The 25,864-nt window shown below is 44.1% G+C and overlaps 1 protein-coding gene and 1 long non-coding RNA gene across 2 annotated transcripts in view; both read right to left on the reverse strand.

Moving 5' to 3' along the window:
- Positions 1-536: 536 nt before the first annotated feature.
- On the reverse strand, positions 537-1,552 carry LOC120553038. Its single transcript, XR_005638088.1, has 5 exons — positions 1,475-1,552; positions 1,156-1,321; positions 961-1,068; positions 727-858; positions 537-632 (listed from the first exon to the last, which is right to left on the reverse strand). It is a non-coding gene; the product is annotated as an uncharacterized LOC120553038 (long non-coding RNA).
- Positions 1,553-8,776: 7,224 nt separating this feature from the next.
- The window catches only part of LOC120553037 (NXPE family member 3-like), a 23,603-nt gene continuing 6,515 nt past the window's right edge, over positions 8,777-25,864 (reverse strand). Inside the window, exons 2-7 of the mRNA XM_039791094.1 lie at positions 21,104-21,257; positions 20,481-20,936; positions 16,419-16,714; positions 9,996-10,066; positions 9,446-9,649; positions 8,777-9,362 (exon numbers count right to left, since the gene is read on the reverse strand). Of these exons, the coding sequence (XP_039647028.1) occupies positions 8,821-9,362; positions 9,446-9,649; positions 9,996-10,066; positions 16,419-16,714; positions 20,481-20,936; positions 21,104-21,217 (1,683 nt within the window). The 5' untranslated portion in view covers positions 21,218-21,257 and the 3' untranslated portion in view covers positions 8,777-8,820. The remainder of the gene's footprint in view (positions 9,363-9,445; positions 9,650-9,995; positions 10,067-16,418; positions 16,715-20,480; positions 20,937-21,103; positions 21,258-25,864) is intronic.

The raw sequence follows: 25,864 nt of genomic DNA on the forward strand, positions 1-25,864 counted from the left end.
AAGATGCCTGACTCGATTGATGGGCTGTAAGCGGTGTCTCTGCTATTCCGGCGTCTTCAGACCCTTCTGCTGTAGCTAACGATTTGGTTGAGGGGGTATGGAGCTGTCGCTGTTAGTCCTGTGTCTTCAGACCCTTCTCCGGCTTCTACGGCATGGATTGTCTAGAGGTATAACAACATATTTTTCTGGTTAAATAAAGGCAGCGGCGCTGCCGCACACCGCCCACACACACACACACACACACACACACACACACACACACACACACACACACACACCTCATCAGATGTCTTTTGTAAAGGGGTGTCCTTTTGTCCCCTCTCAATGGAGTCACTCGTTGGGGTGGTAGGGCTTTGGTGTACTATGTGTGAAATCACACATAGACGACAACAAATGCAAGGACTCTAAGTCTCGGTGTCGTTACTTGCTAAAACAAAAGAAATGCCTTTTTAACAATATATACATTTTATTTAAAAAGCTTTTATAACACTATGTAAATATATTCTGTTAGATACAAAAGGGTTTCTCACCTCTGCAGCTGTGTTAGGATCATAAGATACAGAGGCCGTGTAAGAGGAGTCTGGAACAAAGGAAGGGCGGCGTCTTTTGGGTGGGAAACCGTCCGTGTATGGCTTCTCAGGATGAAATAAGCATTAGATTAGAAAAAAATTCCTTTTTTTTTTTTAAATACAACACTCTATTTTCATGTTTTTCTTTTCAATTCACCTCAATAGATCTCTTCTTAGATCCCTTCTTAGGCTTGTGTAGACATCCGTTTCTGCTCCACAGGGGTGGCTGTGTGAAATCGTCCTCAGGCGTCAAATACAATGAAACTAAGTCTTCCGTAGCCTTTAGTTGCTAAAACAAAGGAAAGGTCTTTTTAACAACATATACATTTTATTTAAAAAGCTTTTATAACACATGTAAATATATTCTGTTAGATACAAAAGGGTTTCTCACCTCTGCAACTGTGTTAGGATCATAAGATACAGTGGCCTGGTAAGATGAGACCGGAACAAAGGAATGGTTGCGTCTTTTGGGCGGGAAGCCTTTCTGGTATGGCTCAGGCTGCAATAAGCATTAGATTAGATGCATTAGATTTTTTTTTTTTTTTTAATACAACACAGCATTTTACCGTTTTTCTTTTCAACTCACCTCAATAAATTGCTTCTTAGGCTTACGATGGTGAACGTTTTTAGGGGTAGCAGCTTTCACAGAGAGGTTTAGAGAAGCGCACGGCCTTTTATCATGGTTGATTTCAGCCGTATGTGCTATCGAGTAGCCATCACCCTTACGGATCCTTTGTTCAGGAACGGATTGTCTAGACACAGAATATATATATATATATTTATTTATATATATATATATATATATATATATATATATATATATATATTAGAGGAATAGAAACCGGTGATAAATTAAATAGTAATAAATATTACAGCCTGAAAGAGATAAATAGCCCCATAAATACCTGTTTCCAACGTTCTTATTCCTTATTAGAAGGACCTTTTGTTTTATGTTCTGGTGTGTTGGGGTCTGTAGGATCGGGGCTACACAAGCGCTCTTTTTAAAAACAAAAACAAAAACAAAAAATTAATGAAAACACAGTACTAAATCAATTAATGCTGTAGTGTATAATATATTTATAGGTTTTTACCTTGTGGTATAAGTGTTTCATCAACTAACACAGCCACATTGTCCCAGCTCTTTGTAAAATCACCTAATGACGCAAACTGCATTATACAAAAAAAAACGTTTTTAAGTCACAAATGACTGAATGAATTAAACACCTTACAATAAGCTTTTTAAAAAATTTACTCACCAAACGCAGCCATTTCTGTAGAAACGAATCCTCTTTTCTTCAAAGGTCTTTGTTGAGGAAGCCTGAGAAAACGAGGGAAAATTTTTAGCTAGCACCTTAGCTAAAAACTGCAGTAAAAGTGAGCAGTCAGCCTTGAAAACAAGGGGGTTTTTAAACACCACAAAAACCCTTTATGACGATTTAACACCCACAACAATAGACCTCACATTTACAAGCTAACCACTGGTCTAAAAAGGGTTTTTTACCATCGTCATGTAATGTTAACACGCCCGCTATTCGAACATACGGTCAAAGTTTTAGCTAATTCATGAATGACTGAATTAATTAAATATCTTTGAACATCCTTAAACACAAGAGGTGCTTTTAAATTTACTTACCACTAGTAGGTATTGCTGAAAAAACGAAACAGCTGCGTTGCTTTCACCAAGAAGAATTAAAAAGTGAAACTCCAGAGGGTTTTTTTGATGAGGAAAAACGTGGTAGCTATCTAGCTACCAGACTAGCTAGAAAAAAGCATCTAAAAAAGAGACAGCTAGCATGAAACAAAAGGCTAAACAGTGCACTGCTGAAAAAAGGATCCTCTTTTTTTTCTCACAAAAAAAAGAACAACTCACTGGTATTGTTTGTGGAAAAACGTGGTAGTAAGCTAGCTAGCTAGCAGAAAAGCTAAAAAGTGTGCAGACCCCCCCAGGTAGTACGACAGAGTGACCTCATTCGAAGCGGGTGTGAGAGACGCTTGTTGCAGGGAGGCGTACGACCGCGATACCGACGTCATCACATCCGCTAGATGCACTAACATATTCGGCCACTAGATGGCGCTCGCGGGGTGCCGACGTTCGACCGCGACGTCATCACATCCGCTAGATGCGTGCGCAGCTTCGACGATTAGATTCACTAACATATTCGGCCACTAGATGGCGCTCGCGGGGTGCCGACGTTCGACCGCGACGTCATCACATCCGCTAGATGCGTGCGCGCTTCCGGCGATTAGATGCACTAACATATTCGTCCACTAGATGGCGATCGCGAGTAACGACGCGGCGGCGCGCCGTCATCACGCGCGCTCATATCATCAGTTGGCATGGCAGGTTTGCGTTTGCGGATGACGGCTGTTCAAAACACCCAAAAAAATATCTAATACTACTGCTGGCCATCACTGGAAAAGTGCTTCTAATAGCCTTCACTGGTCTCCGTCCAGAGCAACGGGCTCTGTTGGTCCATTATATATATGTCAATGATTGGATCATTTAAATGAAGCATCTTTATACTTCCTGTGTCTCCCTCATTGCATCACTTAACACACGTCATTTCCGGGACACGCCTTCCTTCTAGAAGCTTCCGGAACAGTCCAGTCACACACATCTGGAAGGCATCAATCACTTTTTGACAGGTCGTGACCTCTTGACCCCCCAGGTCAAGAGGTCATCCATCAAAATCCACATTCCTAAGTGACAGAAACCTCTGGTCTATATTTCTCAAGTAGCCTACTGTAAGGTCGAGGATGGCCTTATGCAATATTTGCACTCTATTCCAGTAGATAAATGTATATGTCATGGCAATGAAGTACATTTTTTTTCTCTCTTTTTTGTCAGTCTTCTGGGTTAAAATGGAATTACAGGTTGTTGTTGCACAGTCTCAGTCTCAGTCTTACAACAGATTTTGTTCAAACCTTGTCTATATCAAGAATGGGTCCCAAAACCAAGGCCTGTAAAATATTTCTGGCCCTAATATTTTTAGCCCTTGAAATGACTTCAGTTTTACAGCCTGAAAATCACATTGTCTGGGAAGCAATATTTGTACATTAATTCATAGGCAGCCCAAACTTTGTAGGGTGTAAGACAAACATTTCAATATGACTGAACAAGTTTGTACGGCATGCCCTATATTTGGAAAAAGTGTGAAAAGACTGACATTAAGGGTAGCATAACCTTTCAGCAAAATCTAAGATGGTGCACCACCTTTTTTTCCTGGATTGTGACGCACAATGACCCAGCTGTATGTCATTTGGCTCAGATGCTCCCACTCAGTGCTCCTCTCCATAGCTGTCTTACTGGATGTTATGTTAGGAACCATGAAGAGGTTAAACATTTTAAAAGGTGCTAATTCAGGGTTAGTAAAGTGAACCTGTCGAGTGATTTTTTTTGGGGGGGGAGGGGTAATTGTTTTTACATTGACTCATCCAGGTTAGATAGCAAGCAAAGTCTACTTAGACAGTGATACATTTAGAAAAATAAAACTTGTGTTTTGCTTAAATATCTGATCCTTCTGCTATTACGAAACACAGTTTGGGCTGTTTTATAGCATTGTTTTTTTTAATGTGACAAAAACACTAAATAATACTTTTGACTATGTATTGGTATATATTTTACGGTGGTGTAAGGTGCTGGAAAAAACTTTAAAATGGACCTTGAAGGTGCTTGAATTTGACCTTGGAAAAGGTGTACGAACCCTGATAGTTATGCCGGCAGCTGGGCAGCTCCGCGGAGACCCGAGCCCCGGTTGTCCAGTAACCCAGAAACGGTGACTTTCTCCTGGGTATGGAGCGCAGCAGGGCTGCCGCTGTCTCGTCAGACTGTGTAGACTAGAGTCTGGATCGGCCCGCGTCCGACAGAGCCGTGACCAAACCCGGCCTGAGCCCGACAGGCATTAAGAAATTTGTGTCCAAGCCCGACCCGAGCCAGACACAGTTAAAATCTTTTTTTTTTTTCTTTTTTTTTTTTCATACATGTACGTTTGTTTGTGTGGAAAGCCCGCTTTTATTAAGCAACTGTAGGAAGGCATTCGGAAATGTCAACAGATGAGCGCATCAGCGAACACGGGGCAAAAAGCGCACATTAATAAGCTGTTAATATATTCAATATGTTAACCTTTCCTGATCGCTTCATTTCCGATCGTGGTCAGAAAACCAGGTGAGACTGGTTACCTCCAGGGCCGACGTTATAAAAAGAATAACGTGGGGGTTAAAATCCTGTTTCTGGTGAGCAAATGACTGAACTTGGCTTTGTCTGGGGTGTATTTTGGACACCGCACACACTTTGTACAAAACTTAAACTTATTCTACCATCTCTGCTCCGGTCGCATCTACACTTCTGCTTCCTCTCTCTCTCTCTCTCTTCTGCCCGTTTTACTCACGCACTGAGCTCTCTTAAAGGAGCCGCAGCACCATTTTACAATAAATGCCTTATCGCGCTGATGTGACCGAGCCCGACCATCATTTCTAAATATCTGTCCGAACCTGGCCCGGCCCGTCGGGCTCAGTTAGGGTATTAGGTATGGATACCCGAACTGAGCCCGACGGGTCCCGACGGGCTGCGTTGAACTTTACGCAGCCTATAATGTGTGTGCACTAAATGTAGCCTGTTTCGTATGTCGTTCTTATATAATGTCATTTTTATGTATTTTAAATGTGTAACACCACTTGCGCCACGGTGAAACGTTGTTTCGTGTTTATGGTTGAAATGACAATAAAACACACTTGAGTTGAGTCTACTGTCTCACTGTCTGTCTGTAAACGGTAGGCGTGGCTTGGGATGGACTCGTAAAGCAGCGAAGCAAGTGCATTCTGGGATTTGGTGTATTTCATCCATATGAGCCAAAAACACTTATCGCGGCCTAGAAGGCACCACTTTCTAAAAAAAAATTAACATTTATACTTCATAAGTGACCCAATTAAAAGTTTTAATTTAAAATATATTTGTCTTTCCAACAGTGAAATATCCCATTAAGGCAGCAATCCTGCCATGTAAAAGTACTTGATTAAATACTAATAATAAAAGTATTAAAAAAGTAAAAGTACGCATAACACAGAAAAATTGCCCCTTGAGTGCTACTACTGTTGTTATTATTATTGATGCATTAGTGTGTAAGCAACATTTCCATGTTGTAGTTGATCAAGGGGGAGCTATTTCATGTACTGTAGGTTACTGTTGGGTAGCAGTAGCATGCAATCATATTAAAAAAAAAACCTAATGTTTTCATGTAAAAACTAAATCTGTAAGTAAATCATACAAATAAATGTAAAGGAGTGAAAGTCCCCAACTGAGCCTGATGTTGTAATAGAATTGCAGCAGCCAGCAGCACACCAAGAGGTCAGGGAGCCAGATGGACGGAGAGGGGGCCCAAGCTGCTGTAGTGTCTGCTGAACCTCTGGTGGTCAACAGGAGGGGGACGTCATCTGTCCCACCGTCTTACTGTGAGTTCATGTCTCAGTCCAGAACTTGTACACACTGTTACATGTCCAGTGCACATCATGTTTTAAAGTATCAGAATACAAATGGACTGCATCTTTAGCTATATATTTCTTAAGTTTTGACATTATTTTCACTAAGTCAAAATTATTGACAGTACAGTTGTATGGATTTGTGTTTTTGGATATCGTAAGTCAGTGTGAGGTGTATATGTGCACTCAGAATACAGAGTTAATGAATTGACCCGTGTCCGTTTCTTTGCAGGGCCAGAGCATAAGACCATGATCCCCATTGTGGCCGGATTAATAGGCTTTCTGGGAGTAACCGTACTCTCAGTGAGTGCAACCAAAGCAATCATGACTTACTATGAGCGACTACGGCTGCAATAAAGTGTTTGGAACACTATCTGTGAGTGTGTAATGATGATCATGGAGACAGTTAACTGTAATTAACAAGACAGACATGACAGAAATGAAACCTTATCTTCTTATGAAAATGTTTCATATAAAATCACTTTGAAAGTGGACGTAGCAGGATGACTTCTCAGGCTCAGTATAGCAGGACTATGAATGGATTATAGGCCATTGTAGCACGCCTACACTTGGTCTTCAGTCAGCCTAAACCGACCTGCTGCTAGCCTGTTCACCTGAATTGCCGTGTAGCCAGGTAAGCAAATGTGCGTTGCCTTGGTTGGTTGGATTGGCTAGGTTTAGTAATTTGGAGTGAGATTTGTTAGGGTAAGAATACCAGGGTAATCCAATCAGAGGTAGAGTAGGGTGGGACATGCCTTCACCTTCCTAGGCAACACAATTATGAACTTTATAATGTGTTAGAGTTTTAAAAGTAAATTTGTTCTCGATTCAACTCACAGAGGTATATAAGACCAACTGGGTCCATTTTTATTCCACATATACTGTATTTGCAACTGATGTCACACCTATGCATGGAAACAATAAAAAAGTGAATTGAGATATATGCTAAATATACATTTGATAATATATTGGTATATTTTTGTATCTACCAATTTTTAATATGGACTTATATAAAATTCCAATATGTCATGTTTCCAACATATGTACATACATTTATGATATTTTCATAAATGCACATATTACATTTTGATGAAGGAGAAATCAACACATTTTCTTGTTTCTGTCTTTCTCTTGCATTGAAATACCAGGAGGTGTTTAGCCAGGGAGTGAGATTTTGAGTGTGACGTGACTTGTCTCATCAAATAGGAGGCTCGGTGTGATGAACAGCAGCAACCCCCGTGTCAGAACTACATCACCCAGAATCCATTTCAGGCTGCAGAAAAGGGAGACTTCTCTGAGGTCAGGACACCTATAAAAGATCCATTGAAGCTGGGCTAAAAGGCAAAATGGTATCACAGGGGTTACCTTAGGAGATTGGTTTGCATTTCTTTTACTAAATAAGATGTACTAAAGAAAATGTTTACACCTTATATATATATATATATATATATATATATATATATACTCACCTTAAAGATTATTAGGAACATCTGTAATATTTCTCGTTAATGCAATTATCTAATCAACCAATCACTTGGCAGCTGCTTCAATGCATTTAGGGGTGTGGTCCAGGTCTAGACAATCTCCTGAACTCCAAACTGAATGTTAGAATGGGAAAGAAAGGTGATTTAAGCAACTTTGAGCATGGCGTGGTTATTGGTGCCAGACGGGCTGGTCTGAGTATTTGACAATCTGCTCAGTTACTGGGATTTTAACGCACAACCATTTCTAGGGTTTACAAAGAATGGTCTGAAAAAGGAAAAACATCCAGTAAGCTGCAGTCCTGGGGGGTGAAAATGCCTTGTTGATGCTAGAGGTCAGAGGAGAATGGGCCGATTGATTCCAGCTGATAGAAGATCAACTTTGACTCAAATAACCACTGGTTACAACCGAGGTATGCAGCAAAGCATTTGTGAAGCCACAACACGCACAACCTTGAGGCGGATGGGCTACACCAGCAGAAGACCCCACCGGGTACCACTCATCTCCACTAAAAATAGGAAAATGAGGCTACAATTTGCACAGGCTCACCAAAATTGGACAGTTGAAGACTGGAAAAATGTTGCCTGGTCTGATGAGTCTCGATTTCTGTTTTTTTTATTCAGATGGTAGAGTCAGAATTTGGCCTAAACAGAATGAGAACATGGATCCGTCATGCCTTGTTACCACTGGGCAGGCTGGTGGTGGTGGTGTAATGGTGTGGGGGATGTTTTCTTGGCACACTTTAGGCCCCCTTATACCAACTGGGCATTGTTTAAATGCCACAGCCTACCTGAGCATTATTTCTGACCATGTCCATCCCTTTATGACCACTATGGACCCATCCTCTGATGGCTACTTCCAGCAGGATAATGCACCGTGTCACAAAGCTCGAATCATTTCAAATTGGTTTCTTGAACATGACAATGAGTCACCAGATTTCAACCCAATAGAACATCTTTGGGATGTGGTGGAACCGGAGCTTCTTGCCCTGGATGTGCATCCCACAAATCTCCATCAACTTCAAGATGCTATCCTATCAATATGGGCCAACATTTCTAAAGAATGCTTCCAGCACCTTGTTGAATCAATGCCACGAAGAAATAAGGCAGTTCTGAAGGCGAAAGGGGGTCAAACACGGTATTAGTAGGGTGTTCCTAATAATCTTTAAGGTGTGTGTGTGTGTGTGTGTGTGGGTGTGGGTGTGTGTGTGTAAGCGCGCGTGCGTGCGTGCGTGCGTGCGTGCGTGCGCGCGCGCACACACACACACAGACTTCTCTTCCCAACACACACACATCTAGCCGCCCATTTGAGGACATGTGTAGGACAAGAGAACATTAATCATATTCTCAACAATGGGACGTGGTGGATGGACGTTGTGCGGCAGGTGGTGGGCAAGGACCATCTCCCAGGCATCGATCAGATGAACGTTTAGTCCTTTGAACATGGTTTTGAGCACCTTATAACACTGCAGCGACTGCCAGTCGCTGTTAATTTGCGACAAGTCTCTGGGGTTCCCGGTCCGGATGACGACCACGGTCCCTGGAGCCCTGTCCAGCAGCCGCACCACCGCCCTGCGGATGCTCTGCAGTCGCCGGATGTAGATCTGCACGGGGTAAGTGCGAAAGTGAGCCCAGATGCCAAAAAATACAACAGTGTCGGTGCCTCCGATTAAGCCATCTATTTCATTGGCAATGTAACGAATCTTGCTGTTTGAGACATGAACACTCTGGATAGGAGGACCATGGAAGCGGAATTTCACTAAGATGTTGTTTTCATAGTCCAAGGCCACGAAAGGTCCAATTTGCCTCGTGCTGTGCAGGTCAAACTCCTTAAGACCTAAAAGTATTAGAGAGGGAACAGATTCAGCTGCAGTGTCAACAAAATCAAACTGTTGCCATAAATCCCTGTGGATCAGCTACCTGGTAGTGCTGCGTTGAGGAATTCAAAAAACTGCCTGACGGTGGAGTCCCCATGCATGTGGACCACCTTGCCTTTCAGACACTGACTGATAGCAGATATGTTGAATTGGCGAACTTTGGTGCCACTTAGTGCTTGCCAAACACCCTGGTAGTAATAGCCAGAGGGTCCAACTTTGACAGTGCTGCTCTCCATCTCTGGTTGACCTGAGAGGAAGATAAAGGATAGGGATGGGGTTATTTAGGCTGGTGGACCAAAGAGAAACAAGGAAAAGTCAGCGCTCAGCTTCAATCTGCAATGTTAAAAACCTTGGACGAGGATTTCAAAAACACATTAAGACTTAATAAGTTACTAATTCAGCCTACTATCACCTTATATCAAAGGTTAAAGGACTTATGTCTCTTTGGAAAAACTTGTCCATACTTTTATTTTTATAAAGTGTTAGATTCTCTACAAAAGTTTTTTCTCTGCCTATTTTACTTTCATTGTCATAGCAAGTGCAGTATTGAATTATTATAATTGGCAGTTAAAGTAGTAAAAATCATGCTTTACCTTCCTTTTTTGGCAACACGGTGACATTGGCAGGTCCTGAAGCCCGTATGTACACTTTCAAGTTGACACCACTGAAGAAAAGCATACATTATACAGTATATCTTACACAAACCACAACAGAACTACAAGAAAGTTGGACAAAAATCTTGCACTGCAGTTTGTGACCCCAGCAGCTTTACTATTTTGGTTAGTGTTACCGCTTTCATCAACATATATTATAAGATGCAGCAGGCATCTGTTTTCTTCATCAGCTCCAGTTGTGCACTACCTATTACTAATCAGCAGACAATCAAAGTTAGCAACTAGCTAGTAAACAGAATAACATTTAAAAGCTACAGTAGACAGACATTTCCCCCTGGAGATGGTGGAGACTGTCAGTGTGTTCGTTTGTTGAGGAGAAAGTAAAAAGTCACCACAACTTCAGATAAGAGTCGCTAAGACTTCTCTCCTTCTATTTAAGATTTATTTCCAAGCAATAAGGCAGAAAAATGGTACAGGAATACACAGCTGCGGGCAACAGTTTACCTTGCTCTTAAAGCTCCGCAAACTGTGCCCCGAATCCTTTGTCCAAACAGTTTAAATACTATTCTACTCGGGCGCGTTCTTCTCTACAATAGGTCAATGACCTCACTTGCCAAAAATTACACATGTGGACCACTAAGTGGCGCTATAATGACGTCAAACGTGTTTTTGCCTATAACTCCCACATTACACATCGCACATTAGAAAACCTTACATCCACGTGTTTATTCAATTAAGCTGAATCACATGATGTAGGCCACGCCCGTTTCTGCTAAGAAGTCTTTTCGCAATATCTTGATATCATTGTTCAACATCCCACTACGATGCTCTGTACCAAATTTGGCGAAGATCGGCCATAAGGGTGCGCTATAATCAATGTTTATTTGTTTTGGCCAATAACTCAATGCATTTCAATGGGAATGCACGGTCTAGGAGGAGATCGAAAGAGTAGGTTTTTGATAAATCGCTCGATTTTTCAAGCATAAAAGTCTAGGCGGAAATGGGCGTGGCCTATATTACGTGATTCAGTTGGATCCAGGGAACACATGGATATATGGTTTTTGAATGCCCGGTGTACGGTGTGGGAGTTACAGGGCCAAACGCGTTTTTTTCTGGGGCTATAGCAATTTACAAGCAAACTAATTTTAACTTTATATATATATATAATAAAATTTCCTGACTTTTGCCTCGCTGCCATTGTACTTAGGGTTCTCTTAGTGTCGTCAGTGGCGACTTGCACCAGGGGAGACTGTCGCCGGGGAGGCTTGGACCCCGTCATAACTGCTTGCAGTTTTAGTTAGGGGTCCAAGCCCGAGTCTGGAAGAACCCGGCGGTAGCAAAGCTACGCCGTTCGCACAGCAGGGCTGTGGAACCCTATTGTTTTTCTAAGGATTATTTTCCATTTCCATCATCATCATTCTTCTCCGCCTAAAACTCTGACTACAGCCTAAACCGTACATGGTGGGGGGTTGCCATTTTCAGGACTGGTCCAAAAGTCCGCAAGGACCTCAGGCGCAACAATTATCACTTATTGGTGACCCTTGCCACATACAGAAGATTTACAATGATTGGAATGGAAACCAAAATTCACCGGTTAGAAGTAGATGTGGAAGTGAATGGACCATGTGAGAATGACACGACTTTACCATGGACCCAAAACAGTGGACAGACGATGCTAACACATTGCTAATTAGCACCAACAAGACTACAAAGAAACAGGAGGCTTGTGTGCAGGGCAATAAATCACCAAGTGGTAGTCCTTCCTGGAACTCTCCTCGTGCATTTTCCTGAGAAATAGGGGGATGAGTAACCTGCAGGGCACAGTGCCCTGAGATTTGTGATATAACTGGCCGGCCTGCATTATCATCCAGGCAGAGTGCCTCTTCAACCCCTGTACTTAGCAGGACAGAGCTGTGAAAGTGAGAACTAGCAACAGCAAAACTCCCAACAACCGAGTGTGCAACTGGATAACAGGTTTGCTCCACCCTTGATCTCCGTCTGATGACCTGGATTACATCTCATCGTCACACAGCAGGGTAAGGACTGAGAGTATTTCAAAAAGTAAAAAGCTACAGGGAAAGCTAAAGACTGAACCTCAAACTTTGATTGTGGGTGACTGCTGTAAGAGATGTAAAAAGTATGTTCAGTTAGAACATCAAAATACTCTGTTTTCCCAAGGACATGGTCTCTGACTCCGCAGAAAGATTCCTGAATCCGTTTGTTTATAAAGCACAGAATGATTTAGGGCCAAAATAGATTACTGATCTACTGCTACATTATGAACCATACAGACATATGAAGGTAAATATGGTGCAAAATGCAACAGCTTGTAGAATACGATGTGAGAACAAAAGTTCTTGTATGTTAAAATTTGCACTTGTAAAAAATATTCACACACCAGTATTCTAAATGTAAAGTCACAGAAAAAATATTAAAAAATGTGTAGATTGATATTTACATCAACACAATGACCGCTGCAAACTTGTAATGCAACATTTACTCGTGTAATGTTTTCTTAATCTGGTTCATTTTCCATCACAACCACAACTCCATGATTACAACCTCTCGAATCTGTCACTGCAACTTCACATATGTGCTCTCTCGCATCTTGAAGTGGCAAATCTGCGCACTTTAACTTTTGCAACACTTCTTGCGATACATTTGGCGCAAAACTAATTTGTACCTGTGGACTGTGAACAGAACCGGGAAAGCAGGGTTTCTGTCGCCAGATGAGGGACAACTCTGTCCGGCTTATTTATGTAGCATGGACGCTTGGTGGTATGCAAGCTAGTGTTAGCTAACTGGCAATCCAGCCCGCTTCTAAATAAATACCATTATTTATCTAAACACTTTTTATGTTTGAATGTAAAGAATGTAACGCGTGTGTGCGTGTGGAGAAAAGTCCTTTTAGTTTTGTGGTTTTTGACAACGATATTGAATGTTGATATCAGCCCAGTCAGCGTTTATAATGACGCCAGTATTGTCTCATCTCATATTATCGTTAACGAATGTAACACTTGTGACTTGACGGTTAATGTTGAAGTATGGATTTGATTCGCGGCGGTATTCTGGCGACGGTAATGTTATTTGTGTCATAAGTTAGCAGTCGACCTAATTAACCGGACCCAGGGTGAGTTTGATGAAAACTGCTGTGTCTGCTAGGTCAGCTCCAAGTCCGCATTGTACAGCGCTGTTGAGTAATAAGCTCCAAGATTAGATTGTGTTCTGCCTCGGTTTAGAAGTGGTGAATGCACAGCTCACAGCAACTTAATACGATATAGTGTCTGGCTTTTGTTTGATATTTAGTGTTGGTAAATAACTTTTTATTGAGTTTCCTCTTGGCAAAATAATAGACACGGAAAAGCCAGAGTTACGTAGCGCCTTTTTTCCAAACTTATTCAACACAGCAGTTGCGATGTTCCTGTCAGCTATCCGCTAGTGCTCCAGGAACGTGAAGAAAAGTTTGCTATCCAGCAATCATGTTACATTAAAAAGTGAACTGCAGCCCAAGCAGGTAAACCTCCCCCACCCCCGCTGCTGTCCAGAGCTTGTCAAGAGCCTGCTGTTTGATGGTTGAACTCCAAATACATTTTCAACACACTGTAGATGAACTTGGGCTCTCCAGCATGTTGTGTTGTCAGCAATCGTGCACATTTATCTGTCTGTTCTGCGCACTGAAGCATCTTCCCTAGCAGCCTGAGCTCTCTGCCCGGGCCACATATGTACCTGCATGTGTGCTGGCTACACAAAAAGAATGACCCACTGAATCTCTAGATCAGCCGCAGCTGCGCCTGATTGAGCAGCTCTTATAGTGAGAGAAGGTTGTGGAAAAAATAAACTGGCAGCGCTCCAAACCGGCACTGCACTAGTAACTCCAAATATATAGTTTAGTATACTTTATGAGACTTAAGTCACTTAATTGGCTCTCTTTTCTTTATGTTTTCAAGTGGTGCCTCACAAGAGGTGACTTAATACACAAGCACCACGGAGAGAGGGCGTGTGGAGTCCCTAAAGGAGGGGTCACGCCCAGCGGCGAGGACACCAGAGCAAGCAGGCCTGGCTCCGGAACGTGAATTAAAACATGGTGAGTCAGTTTAACACAGCACAACCCCTCTCAGGTAGGACAGTATAAACTCATCCAGACAAGCACAGGTCTCATTCTTAAAGGGGTGATAGAATGCAAAACCGATTTTACCATCATGTCATAGTTGAATAACGACAGTTCGGTGGGTAAATAGGACATACATAGAAGCTCAAAATCCCATTGACACCCCTTTACTATGAAAATCTCATATTTTGAAACTGCCGCTGAAAACGGGCGACCTGAGATCAGGTAGTTTTCTGAATCTAGCTAGGTCACGCAGATCTCTGCTATTCCATTACAAAATTCACTTCTGAAACTTTTTTATGTGAGAAATCAACCATATAAAGCTCAAATATGGGCCGCTTTACGAAAAAGGATGGCTAATTGCAAATCTTCTCTGACTGTGTGTCGGAGTTTAGTGCCGGTGTTGGTGCTGCCTGGGTTGCTACATCCCGCCCTGACCGCAGTGTCAGCGAAGCTTGTGTTAGCGCAATATTTTACCGCAGCCCACAGGTTCCAGTTAATCTTATAATGGGTATGTGTGTTGAGTTATTTAAACAATCGGGAAATAAAGGCGCCTCTTGTCCGCGAGTCTCATTGATAGAGCCGCGGTGAGATGGAGTCCATCAATGAGAGCTGCAGCTCGCCTCCTCTAACTCTGACATTCACAAAAATACATTCAATTGAAATCCGAAATCGGACAAGTGTTAGCTAAGCTTTGTAAGACCTTGAGGAACCTGTAATATTCATGCCGTGACGAAATTCAAACTGTAAATATACTTTAGTTATGCGAAAGTGAGCAAGCTGCGATATTTCCCCATTGTAATGAATGGGACATATAGCACGCAGGCTGCTCGTCTTACAAAGACGCCTTATGTTCATAAAAATGCCTTAAAATCAAATCGGGCACAACGGTTAGCTTTATAAGACATTGGGGAATGATGTTGTATAAGTGGCGGATCGAAATTCAAACTGTAAATATAATTTAGTTATGGCAAAAGTGTAGCTAGCTAGCGGCGGTATTTCCCCATTGTAATGAATGGGACATATGGCAAGCAGCTGCTCGTCCTACAAAGACGCTACGCAGCTTCAAAAAATGCCTTAAAATCAAATCGGACACAACGGTTAGCTTTATAAGACATTGGGGAATGATGTTATATAAGTGGCGTGACGAAATTCAAACTGTAAATATAATTTAGTTATGGCGACAGTGTAGCTAGCTAGCTGCGGTATTTCCCCATTGTAATGAATGGGACATATAGCAAGCAGCTGCTCGTCCTACAAAGACGCCTCGCGTCCGTAAAAATGCCTTAAAATCAAATCGGACACAACGGTTAGCTTTATAAGACATTGGGGAATGATGTTATATAAGTGGCGTGACGAAATTCAAACCGTAAATATATTAGTAGTGCAGTATCCACAAAGGGTGACTTTGCCCTGGGTATGGAGCCCAGCAGGCTGCCGCTTTCTCGTCAGACTGTGTGGAGCTCCTAAAGTCCGACACATCTTACCAAATTTGCAATTAGCCATCAATTTTTGTAAAACGGCCCATATTTCAGCTTTATATAGTTGATTTCTCGCTTAAAAATGTCTCAGAAGTGAATTTGGTAATGAAACATTGCAGTGTCTGGAATATGAGATTCTGTCGCTTCTCTAATGTATATGTATTGGGGATTCGCTCAACCAATCAGTGCGCGTCTCTAATGTCTGCATATGGCAAGTCGCTCAACCAATCAGCGCGCAGCTCATCTAAATATTCATGACCATACCATATTTGGAAGAAAAGCTCTTGTTACAAATAGGGCCAAAACACAGGGATGCATAAGGGCCAGTAAAATATCAACCAGGCCATTTTCAGCCCAACCAATGTTACATACCCCATTAGGAAACCATAAGGAACAGTGTGAAATACCCTATATAATCATTCTATCACCCCTTTAAGCTAAATGCAAACACAGCTAGGCTAGCTGTGTGTTCTTTGTGGTACGAGCCCAGGTTAGCTTAGCCATGTAACGGTACACATTGCTATAAGAATGTGGGCACGTGTCCCAGACCACCTCCAAATGTGGTCTTAGCAGGTCTGAAGGCGTCGTCAGTGCGTCCTATGGGTATTACACCTTATGTTGTACTTAGAGCTTGTGATCCAATCACTCAAATTAGATTTTAATACCAGGTCAAAAAGGGACAGTAATGTTATTTATCTTTAGATTCAATCTTAACTGCCTGTAGGTACAAACTTTTGAAACTTCCCACCAAGGAGATGTATATATTTATCAGAAGTCACTCAAAATGCCACTCCTGTCTCTCTGCTCCCTCACCTTTGAAAGAGCTTCTCCTCGTTGGACCTGAGGTTTCCTTTGTAGTGTGCCATTGCCTGGTTGATCCTGGCGTCACAGCTCAGGTTCTTCGGCTTGTAGCAGAACCAAGGCTCGCCTGTACGGAGGTCAGTGTGGTTGCACAGCGGCTGCTGAGTTGGACGTAGGCAGACATTACAGATGGTAGTTTCAGAGATTGAGCCTGAGCGGAAGAGGCTCTTGAAGCCAATCCTGTCAGGTTCTTCACTGTTCAGCCTCTTCAGCACTGTGATAGCCTCACTAGGGTGAGCCAGTGTCACCTAGATAGAGAAGATTGTTAGAGAACCAGAGTTAAAAGCATGTGTAAAAGATGTGTTAAAAGTGCATGTAAAAAGCACAAACAATTTTCATCTCAACAATGTAGACCTTTTACTTTCCAACTTGAACTTTGCAGAGGCGATAGAAGATTGAGAGATTTGTGAGGACCTCTTTGAACCTTGTGAACCCTCAGATTTGAAGTCGTGAGGTGTAATCTTTAAGTTACCACACAGAGACACACCCACCAAAATCTCAAAGCCGTTTCAAACCGTTCTGGGGTAATATGTCTTTCAACCAGGAAACCGAGAGCCAGCCATTTCCCATCATGCCCTGGGTATTGCAGTCGATGGAAAGCAATTGTGGCGCCTGGCTCTAAAACAAGCGCCCACCTTGATCTAATGAGGTTATCGTTGCACACGTGTGCATGACGTCAGAGCAAGTCGGGATCAAGTCAGACACAGTTCTAACATCCCCAATAAATTGAAATTATGACATTATACAATGCAGTATTTATCCCTATAACAAATGTGTTTTTCAAGATTTGTGGCTGTGGACAATAAATGTGAATTTTTGTAAAATTGAAGAAGAAACTATTATACATTTATTCTGGGAGTGTCAGTAGACTTTTGAGTTATGGAAAAAAAAAACTATCAGGTAATTAAATTAGAAGTAAAATATGTAATTCTATATTATAACAAACAAAACAATACATCACAAAACCAAAAAATCCAGCTTTTAATCACTTTAGAATTGAATTTCAGAATTATTTTGAGTCTATCCAAATTATTAATAAGAAAAGTGTTTTTACAGCTGATGTACTTTAAGATTTTTTCAAGGAATTTTGGTTGCATATCCCACCTTTCAATTAAATTTCTTTTACTGTATTTTTTATTTAATTTTTTACTTTCTTACTGTGTATTTAAGTGCCTTTCTTAAATTGACTTAGGTTATGTCATCATTATTTTTGCATATTGTTATTTGTCTGCGTACAAAAACACAGTTTCGTCGATCGGCACGCACAGGTAGCAGGTTTTTTGACGCAATAAAGGTTTCAGACAGCGTAATTGTTCCTTTTTTGTCCTTTTAGAATGCATGGTGCTCGTATCAATTTGAAACTCGTGAAACACACTGCACATATAAATGCAAAGTGATTTGTGACTGTAAAAGCAATGCACAAATGAATGCGGAGTGATTTATATCTGTAAATCATTGTATATGTGCCACTAATTAAATTGTTTTGGCATTACCGCCATCTACTGGAGAGCGCTGGATTGTCACTTGAGACACAAGTTGTTTGGAACACAGGGCGCAGAAAAACAGTCTCAAAAGCAGGGACGCACTGACAATCTGTGTGTTCGGGAAATGTCCAGAACGGCCGTCCAACCGATGGCCGTCGGCACAAAAAAAGTCGAATAAAGCGATATTAACAGCAAACAGCAGGGAGCGCTAATATGATCACTTACTGTATATGCTACGTGTAAAAGAAACTGAGGAAGAAGAGTAGGCCTACGAGTCTGGCTATCGCCAATCCACAGCCTGGTCATGATGAGGGACAGACAGCAGAGTTCATTTCACATCAGCAAGAGGTACTGGTAAGTGCCAGGAGCAGGGCACATTATTATAGGCTGCCTTTATCCCTATCTTAGCGAATTACATAGTCAGCTATTAACATCGGTGTGCATCATGATTATGAAAATGATCGTGCCATTTAGTGCTGTCAAACTTAAGGTGTTTAATAATTTCAGTTAGGTTAATTTGAAACATTAAATGCGTTAGAAATTACTCACGGGTTGACCGCGATTTCACTTCGTCGTATGTGAGAGTTGTAGTGAGCTCACTTTTGCTGCTTGGATGAAGACTACGGTATTGAATTAAACGGGAAAACATCAGACATGCATTGGTACCACTCTAAGCGTGCTATAACAAACAGGGAAGGGGGCTAATTTTTACAAAATTCACAAATTTTTTGTTTTTATAAATTGGAGGAATGGACACAGATACACATTCACAGATATGAATCGCTCTGTTTGGAAGTAAATCTGTGTCATTGGATTTTGAAATTAAAAAGCCATTGAATTTCTAGCCCTCAATATTTATGCATTGAAAAGCCAACAAATATTTTGTCTGCTATTTCATCACCAAATTCACTTCTGAGACGTTTTTATGCGAGAAATCAACTTTGCACAATATGGTGAATTGCACATTTGCTCCAATGTTGTTGGACTTGAGAAGCTCCAGTCTGACGTGACAGCCAGCTGGTGGCGGCCGGGATCGCTCGCTTGCCGGGCCGACCAGTGATGCTCTTAAACCCCGCTGTCAGCTGGAAGTCTCTCAATAGTTTGTTTCCTCAATTGTTTGTTTAAATATCAAAACACAATTATCCATTATAAAAAAAACGGCAAAATATATTAGTTGAATTTTAAACATTGCATTTTGCATCTGGATTTGTTATATTGAATTTTTTAACGTTGACTTTTTGATAATGAATTTATGAACAATTTTTATTTGTGCATTGTGTGTCATGAGTAGGGTTGGGTACCGAAACTTGGTGCTTATAGGGAACCGGTGCCGACGTAAATGGTAGTAACGAGACCGAATAAGAACGAAAGTTTCGGTGCCTCATTTCGGTGCTTGACTTTTCACTACACCTGACAGCAGGTAACGTTAGCCTCCCTTTAGCTAGCAGCTGGATTAAACACCGGTAAAATGCTGACAGCTAACGTTAAACAGTGTAAAGTGTGACTGTATTTCACTGTGGAGGACTTCAACAGCGGGATGTAACAGTCTGCACTGCAGCGCAGCAGCAGTTGCCGTTGTCGCAATTCATAGATATACAGTATGTTTATATGGTCGGAATTAAACAACACAGACGGTGCTTTCACTTGCAGCTGCCGTTGTCGGAATTAAACAACACAGACGGTGCGTTCACTCGCAGCTGCCGTTGTCGGAATTAAACAACACAGACGGTGCATTTACTTAAAACAGGTTGCCTCGTGGTGCATTCACAGTAATTGTAAAATACCCTTTTCCCATCTGGGGTTCAACAGCAATTTACTGGTGAAATAAGTTATTGTTATTGTTATAGTTATTGCATTATTATTAAATCTTTAATTTTGAACATGGCCTTAGCAATAAACAAGTCAATGACTGTTGTTTACTACCCTTATTTTTTTTCTTCTTCTTTTTTTTTTAACTTTATTGAAAAGTACCGGTTCAGGCACCGTTTAGGCACCGGCACCGTTTTAAAAGTATTGATTTAGCACCGGAATCGAAAAAAAAAAAAAACGATACCCAACCCTAGTCATGAGTTTCTACTTGATATGAGACTGTTTTAGCCCCATATGGGAGCTATTGGAGCAATACAGCATGACCACACCCACTCTGAACACCTACACAGGTGATTTCAGTTAATCTGGCTGATTGGTCCTGGGCTCACTTTGAAGGTGGGCCACAGCTCAGATGGAAATGTATTAGGTCACAAATCTTTTCTAGCAATAAGAATGAAAAAGCTGTCATTAGTCCTGTCCTAACAGGTGCAACAAAACTAACAGGAGACTCTTAAGCCTGAAATGAAAAGGTCCCATTGTTTCTGAAATTGTAATGGTAAATCTGCAACCTGTATCATTATAAATTGCATGTCCCGTGCGAGAAATAGTGTAATAGACATAGCAACAGTAACTAAGGGGGCTATGTGAACAATCAATTAGCAGATAGATAAAAAAAAAACTACACTACAACCATATTTAACATGTTAGTGTATAGCATCACCTCAACCTGCGCGTCTCCTTCCCAGAGTAAAGAGAATACAGCAGAGTAGCTGCCATTCAGATGATCCACCACCTGTCCAGCCACACCTGCACCAAGCGTCTGGTTGTGCAGCCGGGCGAGTAACAAGTCTCCCCCAGACTTCTTTGGATGGCCCTGGAAATCAGACATATTGATCCTAACCGCCAGCTGATCCCCTACGTGCCACTGTCCTCCCCCCCTCCCTGGGAGAATGGTGAAGGTGCTGTGAGCTGGGTCACTGGTCTGCTCCAGGATAAGAGGAGTTGGCAATAGTGGAGTTTCAGGCCAAGCAATGGAGTCCAGTAGAAGGCGTTCCTCCAGAGCATCCTCAGGGGACAGTGGCTGGAAGGTGCAGAAGCCCCGATGCACGTCAGGGTCAGTGGAAACTCTCGGGGCCATGATGGTGGAGTTCACCTCATGCTGAAACTGGCTGGGGGTCTACGGAGAGATGGTGACAAATGCACTAAAAGCTAATTAACTAAACAAAGCAAAAATATATACACATTGAACACACATTTGAAAACAATACAGAGAAAATGGACTAAAATGAAACATTTCAAATAGGATCAACTCTTCAAGTGATTGTACTAAAACCAAGTTCTCACCTCCAGGACCTCCATGTTATGTAGCACAAGCATTAAAACGGCCACAGCCAGACAGAGGAAGATGGCTCTGTATTCCTTTCTTATACAAGCTCTGGCCTTCATGATAGTCTTCATCTATGGCTGCAGCTTAGCACGGTGAGCACTTCCTCCAGTACTGGATACAAAAATGAATACAAAAACAATGGGGTAAGTGACACATTGTTATACTAAAGGATATTACTTATATTGCTACAAAAATTTGAATTCAAATGATTATAATGACTAAGCTAAATCTAGTCACCCAGGAAATTTGTATTGTATCCTAACTGTTTGACATTATGATTCATACCCGGGTGATCCTATCATTTTCTCTGTGCAACATAATGTACATCTTTGAAAACATATGGACTGTGCAATCTGATGCCTGAAAGCCTGGCACGACCACACAGCTAGACTACTGTAATAGCTTTATGAGAACTCCCAGACATTACCTAAGTTAATAAATCCAGCCCTTTTAGGTAATGTTTGCCTATTTGGCATACCCAAATGGAAACGTTTTTACAATAGAACTGTAAGGCCAAAATGTGTGTATGAGGCTTTCCATGTTTACTGTGCAACAAACTGGAGGAACAACTACAGCTACTGTTGAGGAAGAAGATTTCGCTACATCTGCCATTTTGTGCTTGACAGAGACAAGATGTTTTTTACACTAAAGGCCCAGACACACCATACATAGGTATGGCCTTTAGTGTAAAAACAGATTCCTCCACCTTCTGATTTGCCGGAGAGAGACGTGTCACGGTCCGCTCTGAACAGCTGGAAACCAGCCAGCTGTATGGTATCAGTTCACTGAGCCACGTCTCTCTCAAGCACAAAACAGCAGATGTAGAGATATCTTCTTCCTCAACAGTAGCTGTAGTTGTTCATCCATATATATATATATATTAGCGACCGGCTGCCAATCACCTACGTATGACCCCCTGCAAGCTGAGGTTGGCAGCCTGGTGAGAGGGGGGCGGTTCCCCTGGGGTATATAGCCAACGGGTAGAGGAAGTTCGGCATCTTTGGAGTTCCGGCCAAGTCTCGGCTCTCTGTGTGTTCTAATGCCTGTAGCTTTTGTTGGTAGCTAATAAATGAGTTAACTAGACTCTGACCCGTGTATGAATCATTACATTGGTGTCAGAAGTAAAGCAACGGAAAGGTTAGGGATGGCCGAGGGTGCGCCCTGCACTGTTAGCTAGCGACCAGTTTAGTTAGCTTAGCTGGACCGCGCAGCCGCGAGCGTGGGGAGAAATGTTCTCATCTGTTAAGACAGCGAGGGAGACGAGCGACAGGGACGTAGCCACCGGATGGACATTTGGTGGCCTGAGTGAGGAGCTACGTCGGCTGAAGGACCGCAGAGCCTACCTTCGGGGCACTATGGGAGCAATGGCCTCCGAGGCTGGCTTTGGGGGACAGTGACATGCACGCTTTGCTGCTTGCAAGCTGAAGTCGGAGGGGGACGTGGAAGCCTACGTCACCCCCGACGCGGGAAAATCGGATGTAAACAAAGATAGCGGCGCCCGTCCCAGGTTAACAGCGCTGCAATTGGCTATGTGCCTCACTGACGAGGCTTTAGCATGCTTGCTGCTGTTGGATGCAGAGGACAGACAGAGCTATGTTGCGCTGGTGGGTGCGCTCCAGCGACAGTTTGGGAACTTTAACTACGGCAATTAGCCAATGACATTGAGAGCCTCACCCGCAGAGCATACAGCAGCATGCCCCCGGCGGTGCAAAGTGAGTTAGCCCGCGACCGATTTATGCAAGCCCTCTCATCACCCAAACTACGTGTGGAGGTACAGCTGACACATCCACGGTCCCTGCATGAGGCGTTGGAGAGGGCGTCAGAGAGGGAGACGGCACGCGCCTATGTCATGATGTCCACACCGGAACACAACAGCCACCATGTCAGGGCAGCAGCTGAGGTCCCACAAACACCAGCATGGGCAGCGGAGCTGACAGAGCTGGTGCGGTCAGCCTCCCTGGGCATTCAACGGCGCCCCGACCGCACTGCCAGACTGTGCTGGGGCTGCGGGAAACCCGGACACCTGGTACGCTCGTGCCTGAAAACACCCAGACACCAGGGAAACGACTCGGGGTCCGCATAGAGGGGACCACGCGGACCACGACCCAAAGTTCCCCACGTACGCCCTCAAGCACGGCTGGCCAGGAGGTGGTTGCGGTGGTGTGCCGGACTTCGATTGGGGACCTCTGCTACATTCCAGTCACTGTGGAGGGAGTGGAGTGTGTGGCGCTGGTTGACACCGGCTGTACAGTGACATTAGTACGGCCCGATGTCCTCCCCGTTCAAACCGTCTTGGAACCAACAGCAGTCCACCTGCAGACGGTGACTGGGGAATTGTCACCCATGAAAGGCAAAGGGACTCTGACATTTGTGGTGGGCGGTAAAACGGTGCACCACCCGGTCTGGGTGGCATCTGTCCAGGACCCCTGCATTTTAGGACTGGACTTTTTGAAGAACACGGGCTGTCGGCTGGACCTGGCGGAGGCCACCCTGTGCTTTCCAGGGGAACGGCCTGTCAACATGACCCCACCACCCCTGGGCTTCAACTGTACGGCACCCCAGATAACCATCTTGTTGGCAGACACCGCCGAGGGTGCCAGCGACCCTGTTGGGAGGACCGAGAGACCCACCTACCGAGACCCCCATAGCCCCTACCCCCCTCACCCCACCTAGCGGCCCCACCTGCTCCACAGCCAACACACGACGTACAGACCCCTGAGAGCCGGGCCTCGGACCCGTTGGCAGCCCAGCTTCCCCCAGATGGAGAGGAGGGAGTCGTTGTGTCGGCAGTGCGGAGCATATGGCGACGGAACTGTTCTCATCTGGACCCCCAGCAGGGTGAGGAACTGTGGCAACTGTTGCTACACTTCAAGGACATTTTTGCATTCGAAGATGGTGACATGGGGTTCACACACCTAATACAGCATGACATAGATACAGGGGACAGCCCGCCTATCAAATCACGCCCACGTCGCCTCCCGCTGGCACGCCATGAAGCAGCAGATAAGGTGTTGTGGGAGATGCAGCAGGTGGGTATTGTGGAGCCGTCTGACAGCCCGTGGGCCGCACACGTTGTCATGGTCCCAAAGAAGAACGGCCAGTGGAGATTCTGTGTTGACTACAGGCATCTCAATGGGGTGACAAGGAAGGACTCCTACCCCCTACCACCGGTTGACGAAACCCTGGACAAGGTGGCGGGGTCAGCCTGGTTCACGTCGCTGGACCTGAGGTCTGGACACTGGCAGGTGCCTCTCTCTCCCTCTGCCAAACCAAAGACTGCATTCTGCACAAGCCGTAGCCACTGGCAGTTCAAAGTCCTTCCATTTGGCCTTTGCAATGCACCAGCCTCAATCGAAAGACTTATGGACAAAGTGCTGTCAGGAGTCCCTCGGAGTGAGTGCGTGGTGTACTTGGATGACATTCTCACCCACGGCCCCTCCTTTCAGGCAGCTCTCCAGTCTCTGCGGCACGTTTTGGAGCACATAGCAGCTGCGGGTCTCAAGATACATCCGGAAAAGTGCCACTTCATGCAGAGAGAGGTATCATTCCTGGGGCACAGGCTGGGCAGAGATGGCATTGGCACAGTGGACGACAAGATACAAGCGGTCAGAGACTGGCCCACTCCAAATGACCAGCAACAGCTGAAAAGTTTTCTGGGCTTAGCCTCTTATTACATGAGGTTTGTGAAGGGGTTCTCCTGCGTGGCTGCACCGCTGTTCAAGCTACTGCACAAAGGCCAAGACTATGTGTGGACTGACAAGTGCCAAACAGCATTCACTTCGCTACAGAAGGTGCTGGGGGAGGCCCCCGTGTTGGCTCCGGCTAACCCCTCCCTCCCGTTCATCTTGGACTGTGATGCGAGTTGCCAAGGAGTGGGCGGGGTACTCACACAGCTAAGCCCGGAAGGGGAGAGAGTGGTGGCCTATTACAGCAGGGCTTTTAATAAGCATGAACGCCGCTACTGTGTCACATGCAGAGAACTCCTAGCTGTGTTATCATCTATTGGCCACTTCAAATACTACCTCTGCAGGCTGCCGTTCACCGTCAGGACTGACCACTCTGCTCTCCAGGTGCTCATGTCCTTTAAAGAGCCGGAGGGTCAGGTGGCACGCTGGATGGAGGAACTACAGTCCTACGACTTTAAGGTGGTGCATAGGACGGGAGCCCGCCACTCCAACGTTGACGCCCTGTCCCGCCGACCCTGCGTGGAGGACGGATGCCGCCTCTGTGATCGCAAGGAGACACGAGACAGGGAGCTACAGGAACAGGAGGCAGCCCCGGTCAGCTGGGCCGCGGTGGGCTGCGAGCTGGCTGAAATGTCACCGACGCAGTGGAGACGGCAGCAGGAGGCCGATATGGACATACAGCCAGTGCTCCAGTGGGTGGAAAGGCAGACACGGCCACCTTGGGAAGAGGTGGCGCCGTGCTCCACGACAACAAAAGGGCTGTGGGCAAAATTCCATTTTTTGGATTTGGAAAGATCCAGCGACGGGAGAGCTGAGGTGGCAGTTGGTGGTCCCCAGGGCAGAGAGGCCGGCCGTGCTGAAGGCAGTGCATGGGGCCACGGGAGCCGGTCACTTCGGAGTCACCAAAACTCTCCGTCACCTACGACAGAGCTTCTACTGGGGGCAGTTCAGGAGGGACGTAGAGGACTTCTGCAGGCGGTGTGACAGCTGCACAACAAAGAAAGGCCCACCTGAACAGTCCCATGCTCAACT

Source organism: Perca fluviatilis, chromosome 23 (assembly GCF_010015445.1).
Source record: "Perca fluviatilis chromosome 23, GENO_Pfluv_1.0, whole genome shotgun sequence".
Taxonomy (NCBI): domain Eukaryota; kingdom Metazoa; phylum Chordata; class Actinopteri; order Perciformes; family Percidae; genus Perca; species Perca fluviatilis.